The sequence below is a fragment of the Aspergillus pseudonomiae genome (genome assembly GCF_009193645.1).
Source record: "Aspergillus pseudonomiae strain CBS 119388 unplaced genomic scaffold BDV37scaffold_18, whole genome shotgun sequence".
NCBI classification, from domain to species: domain Eukaryota; kingdom Fungi; phylum Ascomycota; class Eurotiomycetes; order Eurotiales; family Aspergillaceae; genus Aspergillus; species Aspergillus pseudonomiae.
Window position 1 is genome coordinate 431,891 of NW_022476010.1, and position 22,391 is coordinate 454,281.

A 22,391-nucleotide genomic window follows, 5' to 3' on the forward strand; every position below is an offset into this window, starting at 1 on the left:
TTCATTGTGGAAATCAGATCGAGATCATATTGTTGGCGTCAGGAGTGGGGAGCTGATCGCAGCGCTGGCGCCAGGCATCTAACCGAGAGCTTGAGAGATCGACAGGATCCCCATTAGGTTGCCTTATCCTGCCTAGTAGTGCCTAGATTTAGACGAATCAGTGGGACCGTATGCCTGGAGAGCGGTACCAATTCTGCCGCCGAGCGGGTTAAACTTTAGTTGATTGGAAATTTGATTTAAGGAAGCTTCGAACTGCTGGTGGAAATGGATGCGTTCGATTTATTTTCTTTTCCTCTGTGAATAGCTTCTGGTGCTCCAAACCTGTAGTCAACTTGAATACTATTTTTCTTCCTCTTCGATATTATCGTGTTCGAGTTTTGGGCTCTGCCGGCGAACATCATGGCAGCGACACATTCTTTTCCATCATTGCCAGCAAAACACCAGGATCTCATTGGCTGGATCAATAGAAACCAGGATACACCAATTGCTCAGCTCCTTAAGCCATACAACGAGTATGAAGCTGTCGTACGGAAGCTTTTTGCTCAGGAGCCGTCCCATCCCGCGCTACGGGACAATCACCTCAATATCGTGCCGCTCTATGACACGAGTGGGAAGAGCATTGTTCTAAGTCGGCCTCGAGATCCAGGTTCAGAATCAGCCGACCTTCAGGAAAAATATATCATGCCCCTGAAGGCAGAATCTCGCAGGGCTTCAGGTGATCCTGCGGTGGTGTCGAGCTTAGAGGGCTTTCGGCATAATTTCAACATCTTCTCAGAAGGATCATTGAGCGACATGGACTGGAGCAATGTCGTCGTGGCAGGAAGTGCCGTGGTGACTTGCCTCATGCCAGTCCCGGAAGAGTACCGTGGCTCAAAGCGCGCCCTACGACAGTTCTACCATGACAAGTACGCACCCGCATCTGATGTCGACCTCTTCCTGTATGGCTTGACCGAAGAACAAGCAATCGAAAAAATCAAACAGATTGAAGAGAAGATCAAAAACGCCATTCTTTATGAGACGACAACGATACGAACCAAGAACACAATTACTATTGTCTCACAATACCCCACACGCCACGTACAGATTGTCCTTCGTATATACAAGTCTATCTCGGAGATCCTGACTGGATTCGATGTTGACTGTTCCTGTGCCGCTTTCGATGGTAAGCAAGTTTATGCTTCACCACGTGCCCTTTCTGCATATATCACCCAGACGAATACGATCGATTTGACTAGACGCTCACCATCTTATGAGAACCGCCTTTCCAAATATTCACACCGAGGCTTTGAAATATTCTGTCCACAGCTAGAGCGGAGCCGTATCGATCCAGTAAGGCCTCCCCTTTCCTAAGCGCGTGGCTCCTGTCTAACTTGCTTCTAGACAATCTATGAGAGGAGCTTTTCAAGGACCGTTGGCCTAGCGCGTCTTCTAGTGCTGGAAAGGTTACCGAAGTCATCCGATAGGGACGCCTATCTAGAGCAGAGACGAGAGGAGCGTGGCCGCCCGGCTCGACAACAGCAGATGCGACGCCTCAGGTCACTGAATGGTAACATTAAAAATGATTGGGAAGATGAAACTCCTGAGTGGATGGAGGGGGATGAATATTCAGACTATCATACTATGGTGTGTTATACCTTCCCCCATCAGATAGGGCTCTTGCTGACCCCACTCGAAGACGATTCCCTATGGGCCGAAGTTCCATGCCAAGAGGATCGAGCGACTGGTATACACGAAGGACTTACTTCTCAATGCAGAATGGAACAGACCAAAAGACAGGGACGTCAATCTGCATCGGCATCCGGCATTTTTTGGTAATGTGGAGGATGTAATCCACGACTGCTGTGGTTCTTGTCCTGAACCTGTGACTCCAGAAGAAAAGGAAGTCGCAGAGAAAGAGGGCAAAAACTACATCTCTGGAGATATCTCATTCATTAAAGATGATCCCGGACGCCAGGAAATTGGCAGCTTTAACCCTATTACAGAGACCGACTGGACAGGTTTGTGTTCTATGTTTCCGTTGAACTGTTGTGGCATCTACTAATCGCCAGAGCAGAGATGGCTTATGTGGGCAATACCGAGTACCTATGCCAGGCTATAGTCGACCATGATCTTGCTGCTGTCAAGGAGTGGCTTTCTCAAGAAGAAAGAGATCCCAACGGTCGCGACTATACGGGACGGACCCCGCTGCATCTGGCTTGTATGGCTTCAACACCAAATATTGTACAATGCCTTGTCAATCACGGTGCGAGATTAATTCCTCGCTTGGCAGATGGCAGGACTGCTCTGCATATCGCAGCTGCTCGAGGCAATGTTGAGATTATTAGAATACTGCTGCTAAAAAGCGAAGAAAATGAAGCCGAAGAGGATAAAAGGCAGGAGCTTCGCAAAGCAAAAGTAGCCCAAGATAGTCAGCATGGAGCCGACGAAGCGCGAAGCGAGCCAGATGACATCGAAACAGTTAGTATGGAAGTGGACGCAACCTCATATACATCGGGATCATTTATCAAAGTCCAAAAAGAAGGTGACGATGCTACCAGCACTGAGAGTCCACCTGAAGATGAGAATGTGCAAGAACCAGATTTCTATGATATAAATGCCGTGTCCTGGGACAGCCGTACATCCCCTCTACACCTTGCTATCCTCAACGGCCATGTTGACGCGGTGGAAGAACTCGTCGCGTCTTTCGGAGCTGACGTGTTGCTCCCCATAAAGTTGCTGAACAGCCGAAACAACAGCGCAAGAAGTGCAATTCTGACACTAGTACTCACGCTTCAACTCCCTCTAGAAAATGCCAAAGCGATGGCCAAGAAGCTTCTACAGTTGGGTGCCTCACCAGCCCAGGCTGACCTCAAATACAACACGCCATTACACTACATTGCTGCCTCAACATATGACGACCTTATTGATGTCTTCCTCGATCAGAACAAACCAGTCACACTGAAAGCGATTAACCACCTTGCCTTTATTGGATATTCCTGGAACCCTAATGCCTACTCCGCCTTTATGACCGCAATCAATACGAAGAATCCAATCGGTGCATTGAAGCTTCTCCAAGCTGGTGCTGAGCCCTCGATCGACTTTGGGGAGTTTGTGAAGTCTGGTCAGGTACTGGACAGCATACGTAAAAACTCATCAGAAAGGAATCGTGAGATTTTCAGACAGAACTTTACGCAGCCCGTGATTCTAGCTGTTCAGAAAGAATTACCAGAAGTGGCTCTAGAACTAGTGACTCGTGGGGTTGATCCGAACACGTTGTCGCCAGACGGATATAAAGTGGAGGATGATGACTACGTGCGAGATAGTCTCCATGGCACATCTCTCTTGGACTGTGTTCGTGATAAGATTAAGGAATTGCAGGGATACCAAGGCGAAGTGGTTGGACTATCTGCGCCACGGCCACTTGAGCCTGATTCCTTCTACCTGAACGGTTTTGAAGCTAACACATATCAATTGTGGACGGCGGAGCGGGAATTGAGCAAGGCAAAGAAATCATACGAGAAAAGGCTGAAAGCATATGAACAAAGAATCAGCGATTCTCAAAACAGGAAAGGGGTCGAGTCGAAGCTGCACTCGATACAGGACCTAGTTGAACGATACGAGAAGTTAGAAACTGCGCTGTCCGAGAAAGGCGCCAAGACGTTCAAGGAATTGTTTCCCGATTTTGAAACACCGAATGATGACGATGGGTCATCGTCGCCAAACAGGAACCGTGATGACCCTTTCGAACTGGAATTTACATTCAATATCTCTGATCTCACTGATGAAAGGAAGGGTGGATACATCAAACTGTGAGTGTCCTAGTAACCGGTCCCTTGGCATTGATTGACAACTAACATCGTGAAGTTTTGAGGCAGCTTGGCATGGTGACTTAGACACCATTAAGTCTCTCACACTGGCCATGTGGGGTGACGGTAATGGACAGCCTCCATTGCGAATTGCTATAACAGACTCTAATAGACTCTCCCCCTTTTCAATCGCAGCACTTCGGGGTCACCTGGATGTGGCGAAAGCAATCCTGAAAATTGTTCAAGCACAGTATAAAGAACAGGAGCCTAGTGGCCACGAGAGGTTTGAGATAGGCAGTGATTGCAGTGGTGAAGACTTGGAGGATAGTGGCAATCTTCGCATCTACAGCGAGATTGTTGATGATAAGTTTACCATAGACGACATAGGTGAAGTGGCCACACAGGTGGAGAGCCATATTACTCCGCTTCAGGTACTAAAGTGGTATTGCCCAAAGTCCGAATGGTTCACCAGCCCGGAAGTCAAGGCTAAATGTCGCGAGAGCCCCTTTGGCAAGCCATCTGACCTTTTCGAGTATGCCATTTGGATGGACAATGTCAAGTTGCTTGTCTTCTTACTTGAAATTGGAGAAGAACTGGCTTCTATGGACACCAGTTCTGAGTTCACCGCTTTTGGAGTGGCGAATAAAACAGTTCATCTAGCTATAGCAGAGGGTCGACTCCGCTGCCTTGAAGAACTTATCAGGAGAGCAGGAGCGGACCTCCCATTGGATGCTCTTGTCCAGGAAAGCGGCGTTCAGGATCATGAAAAGCCAAAATACTACCAAGGGCTCTCTATCCACGGAAAGAAGAGAGCAGACTGGGCAGCTGCTGGGCGCGGACAACTGCGCAATCCCGCGAATAAAAGCTCGCCCTTACTTGTTTCTGCCGTTCTGGGCAGTCTGAAGAGCACTGAATGGTACATGAGCACTGCCCCAAGCAGACATTATCTCGAGTTTTCCGCGTCTCATGAGCGGGACCATAGGCTGAAGCTCCTAGCAAAGTCAACGAGTGGCATTGAGAAGTCTCTCATGAACTGGCTAAATGCAGCAAGTACGTACTCTGTTTATTTATATATCTCCGAATGCTGACACAACTTGCGACAGACAATCTGGTCTTGCATTGCGCCATTCTTTCTACACCGACGTTGGAATCCCGACGTCTTGTCGAGTATCTTGTTCGGGAGGTTCCGGAGTGCCTCGAGACTAGGTCCGCAGGGAGATACACCCCATTAGCCCTTGCGTACTCTCTGAATAGAGCAGATTATGCCGATATTCTTATAAAAGCAGGTGCAAGCCAGACAGTTCGGGATAGCAGAGGTAACAACCTCATACATCTGTTGCTGTGTGGAGTCGATGGCGACACCTCAGGAAAGCCAAGCAATATAGAGAAACTTCTTGGCTTGCTTGATCCTCGAGTGGTTCCTTCATTACTACTGGAGCGTTCATCGGATGAACCAGGATCTGTCACTCCATTTTCCCGCTGGATACATCACGCCTCTTTTAAAGGATCCGACGCAGATAGGCTGACTGATATCGCACGCATTCTTCTCCAGTTTGCTGAAAGCACGGGACAGAAACACTTGGAACTGCTTGATGGCACAGGTAATACACCTGTGCACTACGCAGTGAAACATGAACTCGTTCGGATTCTCGAGCTGATGATGGACCGTCGTCCTGACTTACTCTATTGTGAGAATGCCACTGGAAGCACACCGCTAGAGCTGGAAGAGGACGCTTGGACACTTAGAACAACCTCGGACCCACCCAGCTTTCGAATTCGCGATCGATCCTGGAATGGTCGCTGGATAACGAGGGCAAACATGGTTGATGTGGATCCAGAGTCCTTCCTTCCCGACTCATGCCCACCGGAGAAGAGCTTACGCGACGTGTGCCGTGAAAGGGCTAGCGGCCGACCGGAAAAGCGGAAGCTAGTCACTTTAAATGAAGCGAACGAGGTGGCAAAGCGACTCGCCGCACATAAGTCCAGTCGATGGGGACAACGTCAGAGTCAGTGGTTTACAGAAACGGACCAAGTGGCGAGATGGTATGGCCGATCTGATCGAAAGGACGAGCTGGCCGACGTCATGGAAACTTAAGGTGCTACTTAGGGGGAAGTGCATGAAGGTTTAATCTTATATTACCTTTCCTGTTGAGGGTGGACAGCGGGAAATGGCTTCGGCAGTTTTTTGTGTGAAATCGGCCAATAGAACCTATGTACACGCTAGAAATATGAGCATGTTACTACATAATATAATTAGTGTCATTCTTCAACCGCGACAATCTCTGACCCCGCTCCGCTAGACGAAAGAGCCTAAAACCTAGAGCTAGGACATGTAGCTTTCGATTGGGGTGGGCGGATATTTTTCCAGGCTGGTCTAGCCTGCATTTCCGCCAGTTCACGTGGATGTGGTTTAGCGGAAGGTCGCTCCACCCCCGGATTCCCCCGCCGCTTCTCCTCCATTTCCCCAGACTTGTCCATGTGTGTGAGCCGAGCACTCTCTTAGCTCTCTTGGCAGCCGACATAGCATGCGTCTATCATGCGCCAATGCGCGGGGGAGAACTAGAACGACATGAGCTTCGACTCAAGGTGGAGATACCATGGCGGAAAAGCATGGTGATCTATATATTTCAAGTTTACTCGCCCTCAGCAAGGGACTGAAGTGCCAAAGTCCCTGTTATCACCAAATAGATATTTACGAGGTATCTAGTCAACATGTCTATTGCAAAGCCAATGGGGCACCCGTTGGATCTCCAAGATGACAAAATTCCCGATCCTAAGCACCAGGAGCAAGTGCCCACAATTGTCACTATTGAGAATTTCCGGGTCTTGGGGTTGGACCCGGAGGATGAGGACTTTTATCTCAATTACCCCCTGGAGCGGAGGAAGATAGTTCGCCGCAAGGTTTGTATCCTCTCTACATGCCATTTTAAACGCTTTGATGCTAATTCCACTGTTCAGGTCGATATTCGTCTCGTGCCGATGCTGGCAGTGTTGTATCTGATATCCCATCTCGATCGAGCAAACATCGGAAATGCAAAGATCGAAGGCATGATGGAGGATCTGAATCTCGATGGTATTCAATGGAATATTATATTGAGCATATTCTTTGTCCCATATGTCCTCCTTGGTGAGTTTCCGTTGGTTCTCCTTGCAGACGGCCGATCTAATTTCAGGCAGAGGTACCTAGTAACATGCTGCTCAAAACATTTTCTCGGCCATCTGTGTATCTGGGAATCTTAATCGTTTCCTGGGGGATCATCATGACCTTGACCGGGGTCGTCCAGAATTTTGCCGGATTGATGGTGACCCGTGTTCTTCTTGGCGTTTTTGAGTATGCTTGCAGCCTACAGACCATTGGACCAAATTCATGGGCTGACTTCAAACAGGGCAGGTTTCTTCCCCGGGGCGGTCTACCTCTGTACCCAGTGGTACATGCCGAAAGACTTGTCTACCCGTCTTGCCTATTTCTACTGTGCTAGTGCCCTGTCTGGCGCGTTCTCAGGACTACTCGCGGCGGCCATCGCGAAGATGGACGGCGTAGGTGGATATGAAGGCTGGAGATGGATTTTCATCCTTGAGGGCTTGGTTACCGTAGTGCTGGGTGTGGCTTGTTTCTGGTTGCTGATTGACTCACCTTCGCTATCCGGTCGATGGTTAGAACCAGACGAAATTCGCTTCCTCGAGCTACAGAAATTCATTAAGGAAGGAGGACAGTTCAAAGAAGAGGAACATGACCAGCAACGACGGTCTCGATGGAAGGATTTTGTCTCAGTGATGTCAAATTGGCGAATGTATATCTTAGCATATATTTTGCTATGCCAGTCCGCCTGTTCATACGGTATGTTTCCTTAGCATTTTGGCTGACCAATATACTGACGAAAGACCAGGCAACAAATTTACCCTTCCCAGTATAACCGAAGCCATGGGTTTCAGCAGCACCAGCGCCCAGCTCATGACGGTTCCTCCCTATGTCGCCGGTGCCATTTCTGCCGTCTGCTTCTCCAGGCTGTCGGATCGGTTCTACTGGCGAATGCCGTTTGTCGTGATTCCTCTCGCCCTGCTGACGGTCGGATACGGCATTATCATTTCCTTCGATGGTAAGTTGGAAGAAAATGTCGGTCCTAGCTTCTTTGCTGTCATTCTGGCTATGATTGGTCTCTACCCTGTCCACCCGGCCACCACTTCTTGGACGTCTAACAATTTGACTCCGTCCAACCGACGCGCAATTGGTGTGGCGTTCAATATCTGCGTTGGTAATATTGGTGGTATTATCGGAAGTTATATGTATATGGACGACGAGAAGCCGAAGTACTATACTGGCTTTGGGCTTTCCATTGCGTTTGGAGGCTCAGCATTGATCCTTGCGTTGATATTGGAAGCTTCGTTCTGGTGGGAAAACAAGAGGAGATCGAAGCTGTCGGAGTCGGAAGTAAGGGAAAAATATACGGAGGAGCAGTTGTTGAACATGGGTGACAGGTCACCTTTGTTCAAGTATACGTTGTAGGATATACGCGGTCATGATGATGATGAAATTACACGATTCATAGTTCTGGGCCTACTTTTATCTCCTTATATATGTACATGCCAGAAGAAGAGTTTAGCTCAAGGTTTCAAGGTGTCACAACAGCAACCTGACCTTTAACTGGGACGTTTTGGTTCGTCTCCGTAGATGGAAATTCATTGACATTGACACCCTTCCGGAACAGCAGACAATGTGTTGACCCACCGAAATGAAACATTCCAATCTCATCTCCTTTGTTCACATGTTGACCTTCAGAGACGGTGATGTGGCAAGTCGAAACTTCGCACATTCCAATACCGAGAAAAGCCATTAGTCCAATTGCAGGATTGTCACTTTCGATAAAAATCAATGCCCTCGTAGCAACCGCCGTAATGTACTCCTGGGCCGTGACTTCCCCAACAGAATCAATATCATGGGGATGTGGATCTCCTAGACCTTCGAATAGCGGCTCGGAGTAATACGTCCCGTCAACAACATAAGCTTTCACAATCTTGCCACTGACAGGTGCATGCCAGCGGTGATAGCTCAGCGCGCTGAGGAAAGCCTGATATATAGTTCCGCCCACGAACTGTTCAGCAAGGGAATCATGCGCCAGCATATCAAAGACCGAATATGGCTGGCTCTTGATCCAGAAGACGTCTCTACCCTTGACGTTACGAGCGACCTTGTAGGGCTGCGACTCGCAGGCGTTGGCTATCACGTTGTCGTCGTTTGGCGATGCAACAGGGCGAATACCAGGTCTGAAGATCCGAGTAAAGAAATCATCCCATGATTTATACCCGTGGTATTTCTGAGAGGGGTCACAGATAAACATATCCTCGAAGGAGTAGTTCGTCTGTCCTACATTGGCGACTGTGACGAGGTTATTCTTCCCCGTTTCACCGAACCATCCATATTGCGAGTCATCTAGCACATGCGCCGACTCAGGGGACTGCAGGTACTCGCCCCAGGCGTTTAGTACCTTTTTGATCATGGCATTGATCTCTGGATCTAGGAACGCAGCATACCCGCTGGGTGTGCCCATGGGCCAGTCCAGCACTGCGTTAATGGGTAGCCCGACGAGACCGACGCGATGCGTAAAGTCACTCCATGAGGGCGCCGTCGTGAGGAGATGGTTCAGGACCTGGATCATATGTTTGTAGTCTCGGATCTGGGGACATCCGGTAGGGTCTGTTGCGTAGACTCTGTTACGGGGGACCTCGGTGAACATAGCTTCTATAAGGAGGTAGATCCGTGTGTTGCTTTCAATGAGGTGCTCGAATTCCTTCATCACTGGGTGAAGCTCGTGATCGGCTTTGCTGTCGACGTGAGCAATTAGCCCGCCTAGCCATTCGTGGTGGCTGTCCAGGGTGGAGGGCATCCATTTTCCGAACCTGGTTTTGTTAGATTGGGAGGTCTAAGGGAGGAGGCCGAAGGAAAGCCGTACTTGTGAAGACGAGGAGTATGTTTCCCGTGCTTATGTGTCATGATCGTGATATTGGAATTGTATTTATTGATAGTGATTGAACGTAGTGGGTTCTCGAATTTATGATTGACATCTTGGCGATGGAACGGCGTGTATTTATCCTGAGTTTGACCCTTTTACATTTCGAGCAGTGACCAGCCGGTTGCATCATGATGATGCAGGGCTACTATAGCACCATTCGCATGTTACTTGGTAGTGGAGCTGTGGATAGGCATTGGAGAAGAAGGCATTTTATTGATAATAACAATATGGATGATGTCATGGGAGGCACATGGCAGTGAACCGCTTATCTTATCACGGATTCCCGGAATATGCACCTTCCTAAACCGTAGCCCTCTTCTATTTTTCCCATATCGACACTCCTCCTACTTAATCCCTAATCTAGCTTTTATTCCTATAACAATCTTCATCCATCGGACTTGAACGGTCATCGGAATGTAGCTTTTATATAGAAGCACAGGCCATCCCCCTCATAGCAAGCCGTTGCCACTTCTTTGTGTATGCACCAGATCCCACCTGACACGATTCTATCATGTATCGTTTCCTTCATAAGTTTACTTCATCACTTCGACCATCGCTGACACACCTACTCATGGACTAATAACCAGAGAGATATTCCTTGATGGCCGCGCACATCCGGTCTACCTGCGGTGGGTTTCTGGCCCAAGAAAAGTGAGTATCGCCGGTAAGCGGGACTAGTTGGACGGCGGTATCGCTTGGCAGCAATGTATCCAGGTCGTTGAGGGGTGTTCCGTCGTAGTACTCATATAGGCGACGCTGACTCTCCGATTCATACTGATCGTTCGTTTCCATGGCCTTGAACAGCACGATGTGGTCCGTCGCAGATGGGAGACCTTCGAAATTTGCTGGATCGGGGCGGTAGATGTGGTGGATAGGGTCGAGGATCTTGGCGTCTCCCAAGCCAATGCTGTGTGTCGCTCCGTGTACATTGAAGTAGGTGTCGATAATTCCAAGGAGGCCAATCTTTTCGCCTAATTCCGCCAGCCTCCGGGACATCTCCATTGCGAGAATTCCTCCAAAACTCCACCCAATGAAGTGGTACGGCCCGTGTGGCTGAATGCTGCGTACATGCTCAAGATACATACTCGCCAGCTCCTCGAACGTGCTCAGGCGCTTGCTGTGCAAGTAGTAATTGTTAAAGGCAACCATATTTGTCGCGGGTAGGTGTTTGACGATGTTGTTGAAGTAGCTTTCGGCACCTCCTTCTCCCGGGGGCAGCAGGAACAGCGTTGGACCCTGTCGTGACGGCTCCAGATACTCGAAATATGGCGTGTACGTCTCCTCAGTTAATTGAGGATTCGCTGGGGGTGAAGAGGATTGTTGTTTTGCCACGGCCCCGATGATCTTGTTCAATCCTTCTTCGATGTTTGAGATGAATTTTTCACTCTCCTCAAGGCCCCAAGCACTGTCCATGTCAACTATGATAGCGCCATCAATACACACAGCTGTGATATCGACGGCGGAGGAACTCTTATCCTTGTCTTCTGGGCTTGTCGTGAGTCCATACTCGAGGTTATTGTCGCCCACGGCGATTACCCATTCGTGGAGGTTTGATTGCTTGCGAGACAGATTTCCCAGATAGTTGACGGTAATCTGAGGCAAAGGGTGTCGACTATAGCCGTACAATGCTCCATACCCGACGCCTCTAGCAGGGACCTGCCTGAGCCGTTCATTTACAGCGGCTACTCCATGAACCAGGCTCTCGGTATTGAGACGGGGGATCTCAAATGGATACATACTGGTGAACCAACCCATGGTGCGGCTGACATCCAGTGTCTGGTCAACATCTTCCTCGCGACCATGCCCCTCGATGGTGACCATATTTGGGCCCGTTGAAGAGATATTTTGGAGTGCCAATCCAACAGCAGTTAGTAGACAGTCGTACACGGAGATATCTTGCCGATTGCTGCCGCCTTGGAGCAGCAAGGCTGTCTTCTCAGTGCTCAAACTCCTTGTCAGATGCATACGTGACCCGGTTGATGCCGGAAGCGCAGAGGTGCTGGAAGCCGTTTGTGCAATGAGCTCGTTCCAGTACTCTATTTCAGACGCTGATGCCTGGTAACCTTGAACCGCTTCAGACCACTGCCGGACACTGCTGCCCTTGCGCCCTAGGCTTCCGTTCTGGTAGAGCATCTGTAAGTCGCGGGCCAGGATCTGCCAGCTAACAGTGTCGACGGCAAAGTGATGGATGGAGAACCAGACTCGCGCGGATCGGTCTTCGTACCCATACAGGTAGCCGATGGCGCAAATCGGGCCAACCTCGAGGTCAAAGGCTGACTGCCACTCGCGCAGTACCTGGTTAACTGCTGTAGGTCCATCAACATCCTTTGTGTTTAGTACCCGTAGCTGGACAGGAGAAGCGTCCTCGGCAAAAGACTGTACAAATCTATTGTCCTTGCGATTCAGTCGCATACGGAAAGCATCGTGATACTGCTGTAATTCGTTGATGGCAGTTCTCAGGCAAGGAATATCCAGCTCTGGAGTTTGGAGGTAGAAGGTATGATTCCAATAGCTCAAATGCTGCAGTGGCTTGGACAGGAACCAGTTCTGAATTGGCAGTAAGGGCGCCTCGCCAACTACCAGCCCCTGCTCACTACGGAACTGGGTGACAGAGTCCGGATCTGTGTCCCTCATGAAGACGTGGTCATGGAGTGCTCGAATGGTACGGTACTCAAAGATGTCTCGAACAGTGACCTTCCGACCGACCTGATTGTGAATTTGGGCCACGAGGTGCAATGACATAATGCTGTCACCACCTAGTTTGAACAGGTCATCGTCGATTCCGCATCGTTCTACACCCAGCACTGATGCCCACAGCTTACATACTTTAGACTCTAGTATGTTCCTTGGCGGACTGTATGATAACAGCCCCGAGGCGTTGTCAATTTCAGGCAGTCCCTTGATGTCAAGCTTTCCGTTAATAGTCACAGGAAGTGCACCCTCCAGACGACAGAGATGGCTGGGTACCATGTATGCTGGAAGCCTCGCTTTCATGAATGCGAGGATGTTAGTTTCCAGCACTGTTTCGTTGTCAGCGGTATAGTAGCCGACTATGGACTGCGCGATCCGTGAATAGCTATCCTCCTGGTCATATTTAGCGACGATTACACACTCCCGAACACCAGGACTAGAGGCAAGAACGTTCTGAACTTCAGAGAGCTCGATACGGTATCCTCTCATCTTGACCTGCAGATCGCCTCTTCCTAGGTATTCGAGTTGTGGCTGCTGTTGATGGCTAACCCGGCATCGAAACAAGTCACCGGTCTTGTAGAGTCGCGAGAAACGACTAGCGGCGACATCCTCCTCGCTCCGGAAAGGGTTGGGAAGGAACCGCTGATCTGTTAGAAGAGGTTCGTTGAGATAACCACGTGTCACGCAATCACCAGCCAGGTAGAGCTCTCCGACTGCATCGACCGGGACGGGCTGAAGCGCCTTATTGAGCAAATACGCTCGGGTGCCGGGAAACACGTCGCGTATAGCATTCTCAAAACTCGAATTTGCAGTGAATTCCGTGATAATGTTGTAAACCGTGGTCTCGGTGATACCATAAGCATTGTAGATCGTACCGCCAAATCTGCGGCGCATCTTCTCGTATTGCGTGGCATGAAACATCTCACCTGCTGCTGTGACGACCTGCAGGTGGTGTAGTTGTGCCATATCGATCTGTTGCAGCAAGGATGGAGTTCCACTTAGATACGAGAGACCGTGAGTGTTGGCCATCTTATAGAACTCTTCATCGACGACGAACTCTGCCGGGGGGATGATCAACTTGTGTCCGCTTAGCACCGATAACAGGATTTGTTCGACAGAGAAATCGAAGACATAATTAGAAAGGAAAAGTACTGAATGATGCTTGGCGCAGCCATTGCCGAAATACCGTTCCCTGAGGGCATCACGCAACAATAGAACACCCTTTTGCTCCACTAGAACGCCCTTGGGCTTGCCGGAAGTACCGGAAGTAAAGATGATATACGCCAGATTGTCTAGCCCGGCAATGGCAGGCAGGTCAACGGGCAACTGTTGACTGATCTCGGTCGCGACGGGGACCGAGTCGATTGATATCACCTTTGCGCCCATGTATTCACATTTAACGGCATGATGTGAGTTCACAAGAATAGTCTTCGCCTGGGTCTCCTCCAGTATTAACTGGACGCGCTCCTTCGGGTAGGTTGGATCCAACGGCACATATGCTGCACCAGCCTTCCATATCGCCAGAATGCAAACAATTGTCTCGATGCTCTTGTCCAGCATCAGGGCTACTCGGCCTTCAACTCCAATGGGGGAGACGGATTGTATGTATCGTGATAACTGGTTAGCCCGTTTGTTCAGATCGGCATAGCTGAGTGCTCTATCTCCTTGAATGACAGCAATCTTCTCCGAGGCCAGTGAAACTTCGTGCTGGAAGGCCTGGCTTAGTGACGCTGCTTTCTGATTCTCAGCAGGCATTACAAGCGGGGACTGTGCCAATGGTAGGTGTGCATCGCCATTCTCTTGCGGACGAGCCAACAACAACTGCGTATCATCCTTGATTCCTTCTGCACTTAGCTTCGATAACTGGTGAATGAGGTATTCGTAGGTATGCAAGAGGCCCTCAATCGTGGTCTTGCTGAACAGGCTGGTGGCGTAGTTGAAGGTGACCCTCAATCCCGAATCCAGTTCGGTGATCGTTGCATTCAAATCGAACTTCGCAACTGAAGCGAGGGGCTGAACCGGGTGGTGCTGAGTAAAGTGCAATACGCCCTCACCTTGTGATCCAGCATCATGCTCTTGATCTGGACGGGCTTCGAAGTTGAAAACGGTTTGTACCAACGGATGCCGGCTAGAATCATTAGCCACTTGCAACAGCTTCGTGACCTCCTGGAACGGCATGTCTTGGTGTAGCTGTGCTTGCACAAGCTCCTTCATGACCCTTCCAATGAGATCGCGAATGCCGGACTGAGACACATCCACTCTAAGCACGACGAGGTTGACGAAGAATCCAATGATGGACTGGAATTGCGGATGTGTTCGGTGGCTAATTGGGATACCCACTGCGATATCTGTCTGGTTCGCGTACGATGCAAGCATCACGTAATAGGCGGATAGCAGGACGACATACAGACTGGACTTGCAGTTTTTGGCAACCTCTCTCAGGCTTTGTGTGTCATTTTGACTCAGTTCAATACTGAGATCGTCGCCATCATAGTTAAAACGCCCCGGTCGTGGACGGTCCGGGATCAACTGTAACGACTCCAACCCACTGAGCTTTTGCAACCAGAAGTCGGATAAGCTACTGTGATTGCCTGAAAGCTGCCGGCGATGGTACTGGGCATAATCCTTGTACTGGACCTTTAGAGTGGGCAAGGTTGCTGCACTGTTTGTTTTGTGGAGGAGCGCGTACAAGGCTTGAAGTTCTCGCTCAAAGACACTTAATGACCATGCATCGAAGCTGGTATGGTGGAACGTCACAATGAGATATAAGTTGCCTGATTCGTGTCTAAGAATACGGGCCTGCCAAGGCAGTTCATCACCCAGGCGGAAAACATGCTGGGATAGAGTGGCCATTTCTTGCTCCAATTGCTCCATGGCTTTGATTATGCTCATCTTGATGGAAAACATGCGCTGGGCGCTATCGGGGCTCAATATCCTCTGGAGATAGGTGCCGGTTTTGTCGTCCTTGACCAGCAATGTTCTCAACGCCTCGTGACGAGCAAGGATTCCACGCAGCGCCTGCTCAAGATATGAGGCATCAACCGAGCCAGGAAACTCATAAGCGGTGTCGATGTTGTACGCATTGCTGCCATTCTCAAACTCGTGAATGAAGAGAAGTCGCTCCTGGGCGCAGGAAACGGGAATCATCTGCCTCTCATTGTATCCTGCAGGGGTGATTTCATTCACATCCGCGGCGTTGTTTACGATCAGGTGTGCCAGGTTCTCAATTGTTCGGTGACGGAAAAGATTGCTGACTGAGATTGCGCGGTTAAAGGCCTCATGAACCATAAAAGAAAGTTTCGTGCTCTTCAGACTGTCGCCTCCCAGACTGAAGAAATCGCTGTAAATTCCAATCTCCTCTGGGCGGACCTCAAGGAGCTCTGCCCAGATGTCACACAGGGTGCGTTCGACTTCATTGCGCGGCGCCACCACGTCGATCTCGCTCTCTTCTTCGGCGGGGGGCAAGGCCTTGGTGTCCAACTTTCCACTGGGAGAGACGGGCAGTTTGCTGATTGGTATGAGGCGAGATGGTACCATGTAGCCAGGCAATCGAGACTGCATGAACCGCCGAATAGCGGCGGATGACAGTGTTGCATCAGCAACGTAGTAGCCAACGAGGAATTTTTGTCCTCCTTCTTTGCGGTCCTTTGCAATCACCACGGACTGTTTGATCTCAGGATATGACGATAGGATCGCCTCGATTTCACCCAGTTCAATGCGCAATCCGCGAATCTTGACTTGGAAGTCATTGCGGCCCAGGTACTCAATCTCCCCGTTGCTCCCTGGGATCCAGCGTACCAAATCGCCTGTCTTGTAGAGGCGGGAGTTGCGGCCTGACATCCTTTCCTCCTCTGTCTGGAATGGATTGGGTATGAATCGCTCCGCGGTCACATCTGGGCGATTGTGATAACCTCGTGCCACACCTTGACCTCCTAGGTAGAGCTCGCCAACAGCCCCGATAGGAACGCGCTTCATGTCCTCGTTCAGCACATAACTCGTGCTATTATGGACCTGTTGACCGATACTCTTGTCAGTGCGCCGCTCTGGGAACGGATAGAGGCGTTTATGGGTGGTGATGGAGACCTCCGTCGGACCGTAGCCGTTGATGACGAGGCCATGGAAAGTTTCGCGGATCTTGTCGAAGACCGGTTCGCTGAACGCCTCTCCAACGCAGTCTACACGGCGGAGATGGTTCTTAAACCGGCCGAACTCGTACATTGATACCACAGATGGTGTACCAGATAGGTAGGTCACTCGGTTCTTCTCAATGTATTGATAGAGTCGGTCTTTGTCTCCACGCATTTCATCATTGAGTACCAGTAGGGTTTGGCCGTTGAGAAGTGCGTCGGTCATCTGCTCCACAAAATGGTCGAATACGTAGTTTGAAAAAGAGAGTATCACCTCATCGTCTGTACTCCGCAAGCCGAATATCTTAGACAGCGACACCTGCAGATTTACCACTCCATGATGCTCCAATGCGACGCCCTTGGGCCGGCCTGTCGTACCAGATGTATAGATGATATAGGCCAGGTCTGTGCTCCGACTCAACGGTGAAGGGTTTGCTGCACTGTACTTTGGATCTGGTGTGGCTGTCAAGTCAGAGGGATAAAGAAGTGTTTCTGATGCTACCATTCCTTTGATGCGAGGCAGATAGCAAGAGTCCGCAATGACAGCGATGGCCCGGGTGTCCTGAATAATATATTGGATACGGTCGTCAGGATATCCAGGGTCAATGGGAACATAGGCACCTCCACTCTTCCACACAGCCAAGATGCTGACGAACATATGCTCGCTCTTGTCCATTATGAGGGCGATGACTTCGTTGGGCTTCGGACTGACGTCAGATCTTAGTTGATGTGCCATGCGGTTCGCCCGCTCATTCAACTCGCGATAGGTTAAGGCCTGCTCCTCATAGATGACCGCTGTTTTCTCGGGCTTCTGGTTCGCTTCCATCTCGAACATTTCATGCAGCGTGGTGTTGGGAAACTCCGCTTCCGTAGCATTCCACGTGGCGAGATGCTCCAGTTGGGCAGATGAGAGGTACTCCAGGCTGCGTACAGGTTCATTCAAGCCTCGCGCAACCCGCATCAAAGTGTCCTGGATCATACGAAGCAGCTCGGAAATGGTCACCTCCTCAAACAGCTCACTGGCGTAGCAGATAGACAGAGTGATTCCGCCAGTTGCCTCCACTTCTCGCGCGATGACAGCCAGCGGGTAGTCCAACTTCTCAGTACCTCCCTGGATTGAATATCGCAGTTGGCTTTGGTGCTGTAGAACCCGTGACTTGTCCAGGTTCGGGTAGTTCTCCAGCACGAATAACGAGTCGAATAATCCATGCTTCAAGTCGTTTTTGCGAAGATTGCCCAGTTCCGCATTTCCGCGGCTGTTCATCGCGTTTACTTTAGCCTGCACATCCTCGATGGCCTCCATGATAGTTTTATCTTTGTATGCTGAATGATCGATTACCAGCGGCAGCGTATTAATATAAAGCCCAACGGATCGTTCAATTCCGCTAATGGGCAGATTTCTTCCGGAGATGGTTGTGCCAGTGATGGTATGGCTACCGCCTCCATAAGCATGAAGCACTGCGTGCCAAACAAACTGGAGGATCGAATGTAAGGTAATACCTTGGGTGGAGCAGGTCTGACGGAGCTGCCGTAACCATTCATCTCCGGCGATTGCCACTGTCAGCTGTTTCTGGTCCTGTACCTGGTCATAGTCCGCCAGTTGGACTTTGTAACGACTACGCTCATTCAACAAGGCATTCATATCGCACCGCTCGGCGATCTGCTCTACCACCCCGGCCCAATAGTCGAGATGGTCCTCACGGTGCGCTTGGAGATACCTTTGAGTGCGAGCGTAAGGGTCATCCGCGAGCGGGGCAAGATTGTACCCATGAAGCAGTTGCAAGTAAGTTTCATGGACCTTCTCGAACAGAAGCGGCAGACTCCAACCATCAAGGATCGCATGGTGACAGCTAAAGAGACATGTGAAACGATTCTCGCTGTGTTGTATCAGATAGATGCGGAATAGCCTACCGGCATCCAGTTTGTATGACTCCTCGCGGTCCTGGCGCTGCAAGTCGACCAATTTCTGATCCTCAACAGCACCCGTAGGCACATCGTCAAAGTAGAAGAAACGCCAGTCCAACAGCTGATTCTGATCGATCACTTGTGAAACTTCCTTTGCCCACTTGAAACGAAGCCTCAATGCCGGGTAGGCCTGTTGAGTGTGCTTCCAGGCTCTCTGGAACAGGTCTGGCGACAACTTGATATTATATCGCAGGACAGACTGCATTATATATGCATCGGACTGTTCCGTATTTTTAAGATAATGATATACAAATCCCTGCTGAAGACTGTTTGCCCTATAAACATTATTGGTGGCTGCATCTCCCTCCAGTGCCCTTGACTGCGCTGCAGACTCGCTCCCACAGCGTCCATCAGATGCTTCCTGTTGTTTGCTCTGCAGAAAATCTGCCATGCGCTCCAGTGTCCTTGTTGCGAAGACATCCTCTACAGAGATAATTATCGAGAGTCGCTCTCGGATGCGTGCAATGAGTTGGATGCAGGTAATGCTGTGCCCTCCGAGACGGAAGAAGTTGTCGCTGCGAGAGATCGATCCGGGGCGGGCTTCCAATACGTCGACCCAGATTTCTCCAAGGGCAGATTCCATGTCGCCTTGGAGATCGGAACGAATCTCGGAGGATTTGGAAATATTGACTGCTGGCAGGGCTCGCAGGTCCGCCTTTCCGTTCACGTTCACTGGGATCTGCGACAGCTGTACCAGCCGCGTCGGGATCATGTATCGAGGTAGTTTCTTCTCCAAGAAAGACAGCAAGTCCGTCTCGGATACCGAGGCGTTGTCACAGACATAGTAACCCACAAGGTGCTCGTTCGTGGTTTCCTCATTGCCTTTCTGGAGCTTCTTAGACACTACCAAACTTGTCCGGACGCCAGGGTACTGAGCCAACGTCGCCTCAATCTCACCGGGCTCAATTCGGATGCCACGCAACTTGATCTGGAAATCTGCGCGTCCCAGATATTCAACCTCGCCGTTCGGAAGCCAGCGGGCCAGGTCTCCAGTCTTATACATCAAGCTGTTGACTCCGAGCTGCTTCTCGTGCTTCGTCTGGAAGGGATTGGGGATGAACCGCGTCGGTGTAAGATCAGGACGGTTGAGGTATCCTTTTGAAATACCCAGCCCTCCGATGTGCAACTCGCCCGTGGCCCCAATGGGAACACGCTTGAGAGCAGGATTAAGGATGTAGCACTTGACGTTGCGCACAGGTCTTCCCAAACTCGTGTCTTTGCGAGTTGACTGGGGCTCAAAGACCTTGAGGGCTGTTACGAAGGCTGATTCGGTGAATCCATACTCATTCAGAATGCGGTTCTTGAATCGCTTGCGCAGAGCCAGATACCGTGCTTCTGTTAAGTTTTCACCCACCAGAATCATTCGCTTCAGGGACGGGCAGTCAGTGAAGTCGTATTCTTGTAGAACAGAGGCAGTACCATTGAGGTAGGTAATGTTGTGTCTGCGAATGAAGGGAAGGATTTTGTCCGCGTCATATTTTTCCGCATCATTGATAATGGCGAGGAGATGGCCGTTTACTAATGCCATGAGCATTTGGCGAACGAATGGCTCGAACACGTAGGCTGAGAACAGCAGAATTGCTTCGTGGTGTTGCCCGGTCACCCCATAACGGGCGGACAGGTCGGTGATACTGTTGACCACGTTCGTGTGTTGTTTAAAGATACCTTTTGGGAACCCCGTGGTTCCAGAGGTATAAGTCACGTAGGCTAGTTGCCTGCTCGTGAGACATAGCTCATCCAAGTTGTGCGTTGGAATGCTCGAGGTATCCTGACCAAGTGATTCGAGCAATGGCTCCAGAGGAATAATGCGGAGTTGTCTGTCGCCGACGATCTGTCGCTCAAGCCTCTCGGCATGTCGATTACTGGTGATGATGACCTGTGCCTCGGTGTCATCCAGCACAAATCGAACACGCTCATCTGGATACGTCGGGTCAATGGGCACGTAGGCTGCGCCAGACTTCCACACACCCAGAATGGTAATAATAAGCTTTTCGCTCTTATCGAGGAACAATGCGACAATCTGCTCGGGCTGGATGCCTGTTGAGTGAAGATAGCGTGCGAGACGGTTTGCTTGGGCGTTAAGCTCGCCGTAGGTGATCTTTCGCTCCTCGCAAGCCACGGCCACCTTGTCTTCGTGGCGCTGAGCCCCCTCTTCAATTAGATGATGCAGCCGCTTGGATGCTGGGTATTCGCCGTCCGTGTTGTTCCATTCCTCCAGCTGCTGCTGTTGCTCTAATGACAGTAGTTCGATATCACTAACTAGTGTCGCTCCTCCTGTCGCTGCTTTAGCGAGCAAGATGTTAAGGGCATCTGTGAAATTACATATTGTCTCCTCATCGAAAAGACAGTCGGAGAAGCGCAGAGTCAGCTGGAGTCCTGTTTCACCCTCATCTACCATCACCGCTAAGGGGAAATCAAATAATGGAAGAGGAGCACCGTCTGCGTCGGCAAAGATGACGAGTAAGTCAAACAACCCCAAGTCCACGAGATCTGACGCTTTGTCGATTGTGTGTGTGAACGGGTTCTTCGAACTGCGCACCGCTTCAATACCCTCAACGGCTTGCGCCACGGAGCATTCCTCTCTGTTCTCATGGCTGACGAATGTAGGTGACACCGCCCATGATAGCCGAGAATCTTGGGGATTCTCCTCAAGGCGTAGAGAGGCGGTAATAGTTTGTGATCCATTACCAAACCCTTTTAACATCTGGTGTATGGCGAAAAGAATAACGGATCTTACGCTGACACGGCGTTCAACACAAAGCTCTTGCAACGCGGAGTGCACCTCACTAGGCACCGTCATGAAGCGCTGCCGGTAGACAGTGCTCGCGTCACCGAATCCCGTCGATGCAAGCTGATATTTCGTGGGATTGGTTGTTAGACCACTCACGTCGCAGCGCTCGGTAACCTGGCTCACTAAATCCTTCCATCGCTCGATACCCCCGGGAAAACGGATGTGGATCCTGCCTCCCATCGCATTCCCATTGTGAGGGTTGATGTCGCCATTGCTGGGTTTAACCATGTCATTGTCAACATTTTCACCCTCATTGGCCCTGGAGTCCGTGGTCCTCGATAAGCTTATCGATCCTGAACTGGTTTCGCTTCCCAGCGGCAATTGAGTCATGTTGGTCGTTGACAAGCGTAATGATACAAGAGTAGTTTAAAAAGACGCCATAACTGACGATTTAGGAGCCATACAGGAAATACTTTATATTGGGCTTGCCACGCTCATCTCCCGCTGCGAAGGTATCTTCTCTGCTTGGCCCATTTCCAACAAAAACCGCCTGTGCTACTTTAGACGTCCCCCCCGAGACAGTATGGAGAATTCCCGTCTATTCTGGTCCACAGCACACCAGATGCTATTTGCTCCTTTGCCGTGAAGTATCCCCACGTCGCACCAGAAGATCGTCCCACAGCGCCACAGGAACAGCCCCGCGCCGTCATGCCATAAAGGGTGGGACGCATAGTCCGAACTATGGCCGGCTCTGATTGCAGGAACCACAGAGTGAGAAAGGTCCCATCTTTAGTTCCAATGGATCTTGGGTTGCTTTCTTTGAACCAAATATGAGAATAATCTAACACGCAACGATCAGATCCAAAGTGATGCGGACATGTGAATGCGGGCTGTTACACCTCGGGACATCGTCTTTGGGTGGGATTTGGATACACAGTGTATACCTTTCTTTGGCCGTTGAGGCTTGGCAGGTCCACCATGACTTATCGACCGGGGACCCTGTCGTGTTACGCGAACATCCCCGGCTCGGTTTCTATTATAGTACCTGCATTCCTCAAACTAAGGCATTGATGCCTGTCGGATG

General features: G+C 50.3%; 4 protein-coding genes across 4 annotated transcripts; 2 read left to right on the plus strand and 2 right to left on the minus strand.

Annotated features, from left to right (window-relative positions):
- Positions 1-300: 300 nt before the first annotated feature.
- Positions 301-6,026, plus strand: BDV37DRAFT_243561 (ankyrin repeat protein). Its single transcript, XM_032081450.1, has 6 exons — positions 301-1,329; positions 1,381-1,623; positions 1,676-1,997; positions 2,054-3,788; positions 3,844-4,835; positions 4,889-6,026. The coding sequence occupies exons 1-6, from the start codon at positions 400-402 to the stop codon at positions 5,878-5,880; spliced, it is 5,214 nt and encodes a 1,737-aa protein (XP_031943589.1). The 5' UTR covers positions 301-399; the 3' UTR covers positions 5,881-6,026.
- A 471-nt stretch (positions 6,027-6,497) lies between these two features.
- On the plus strand, positions 6,498-8,289 carry BDV37DRAFT_281180 (major facilitator superfamily domain-containing protein; the record flags this gene model as incomplete). The annotated part of the gene is made up of 5 exons (XM_032086766.1): positions 6,498-6,686; positions 6,744-6,912; positions 6,963-7,116; positions 7,172-7,623; positions 7,673-8,289. 5 exons carry the CDS (start codon positions 6,498-6,500, stop codon positions 8,287-8,289), a joined length of 1,581 nt encoding a protein of 526 aa, XP_031943590.1.
- On the minus strand, positions 8,189-9,954 carry BDV37DRAFT_69270 (phosphatidylserine decarboxylase family protein). Its single transcript, XM_032091075.1, has 2 exons — positions 9,734-9,954; positions 8,189-9,680 (listed from the first exon to the last, which is right to left on the minus strand). Exons 1-2 carry the CDS (start codon positions 9,772-9,774, stop codon positions 8,396-8,398), a joined length of 1,326 nt encoding a protein of 441 aa, XP_031943591.1. The 5' UTR covers positions 9,775-9,954; the 3' UTR covers positions 8,189-8,395.
- Positions 9,955-10,126: 172 nt separating this feature from the next.
- On the minus strand, positions 10,127-21,038 carry BDV37DRAFT_243565 (uncharacterized protein). The gene has a single exon (XM_032081451.1). It carries the CDS (start codon positions 20,972-20,974, stop codon positions 10,370-10,372), a length of 10,605 nt encoding a protein of 3,534 aa, XP_031943592.1. The 5' UTR covers positions 20,975-21,038; the 3' UTR covers positions 10,127-10,369.
- Between the last annotated feature and the right edge of the window lie 1,353 nt (positions 21,039-22,391).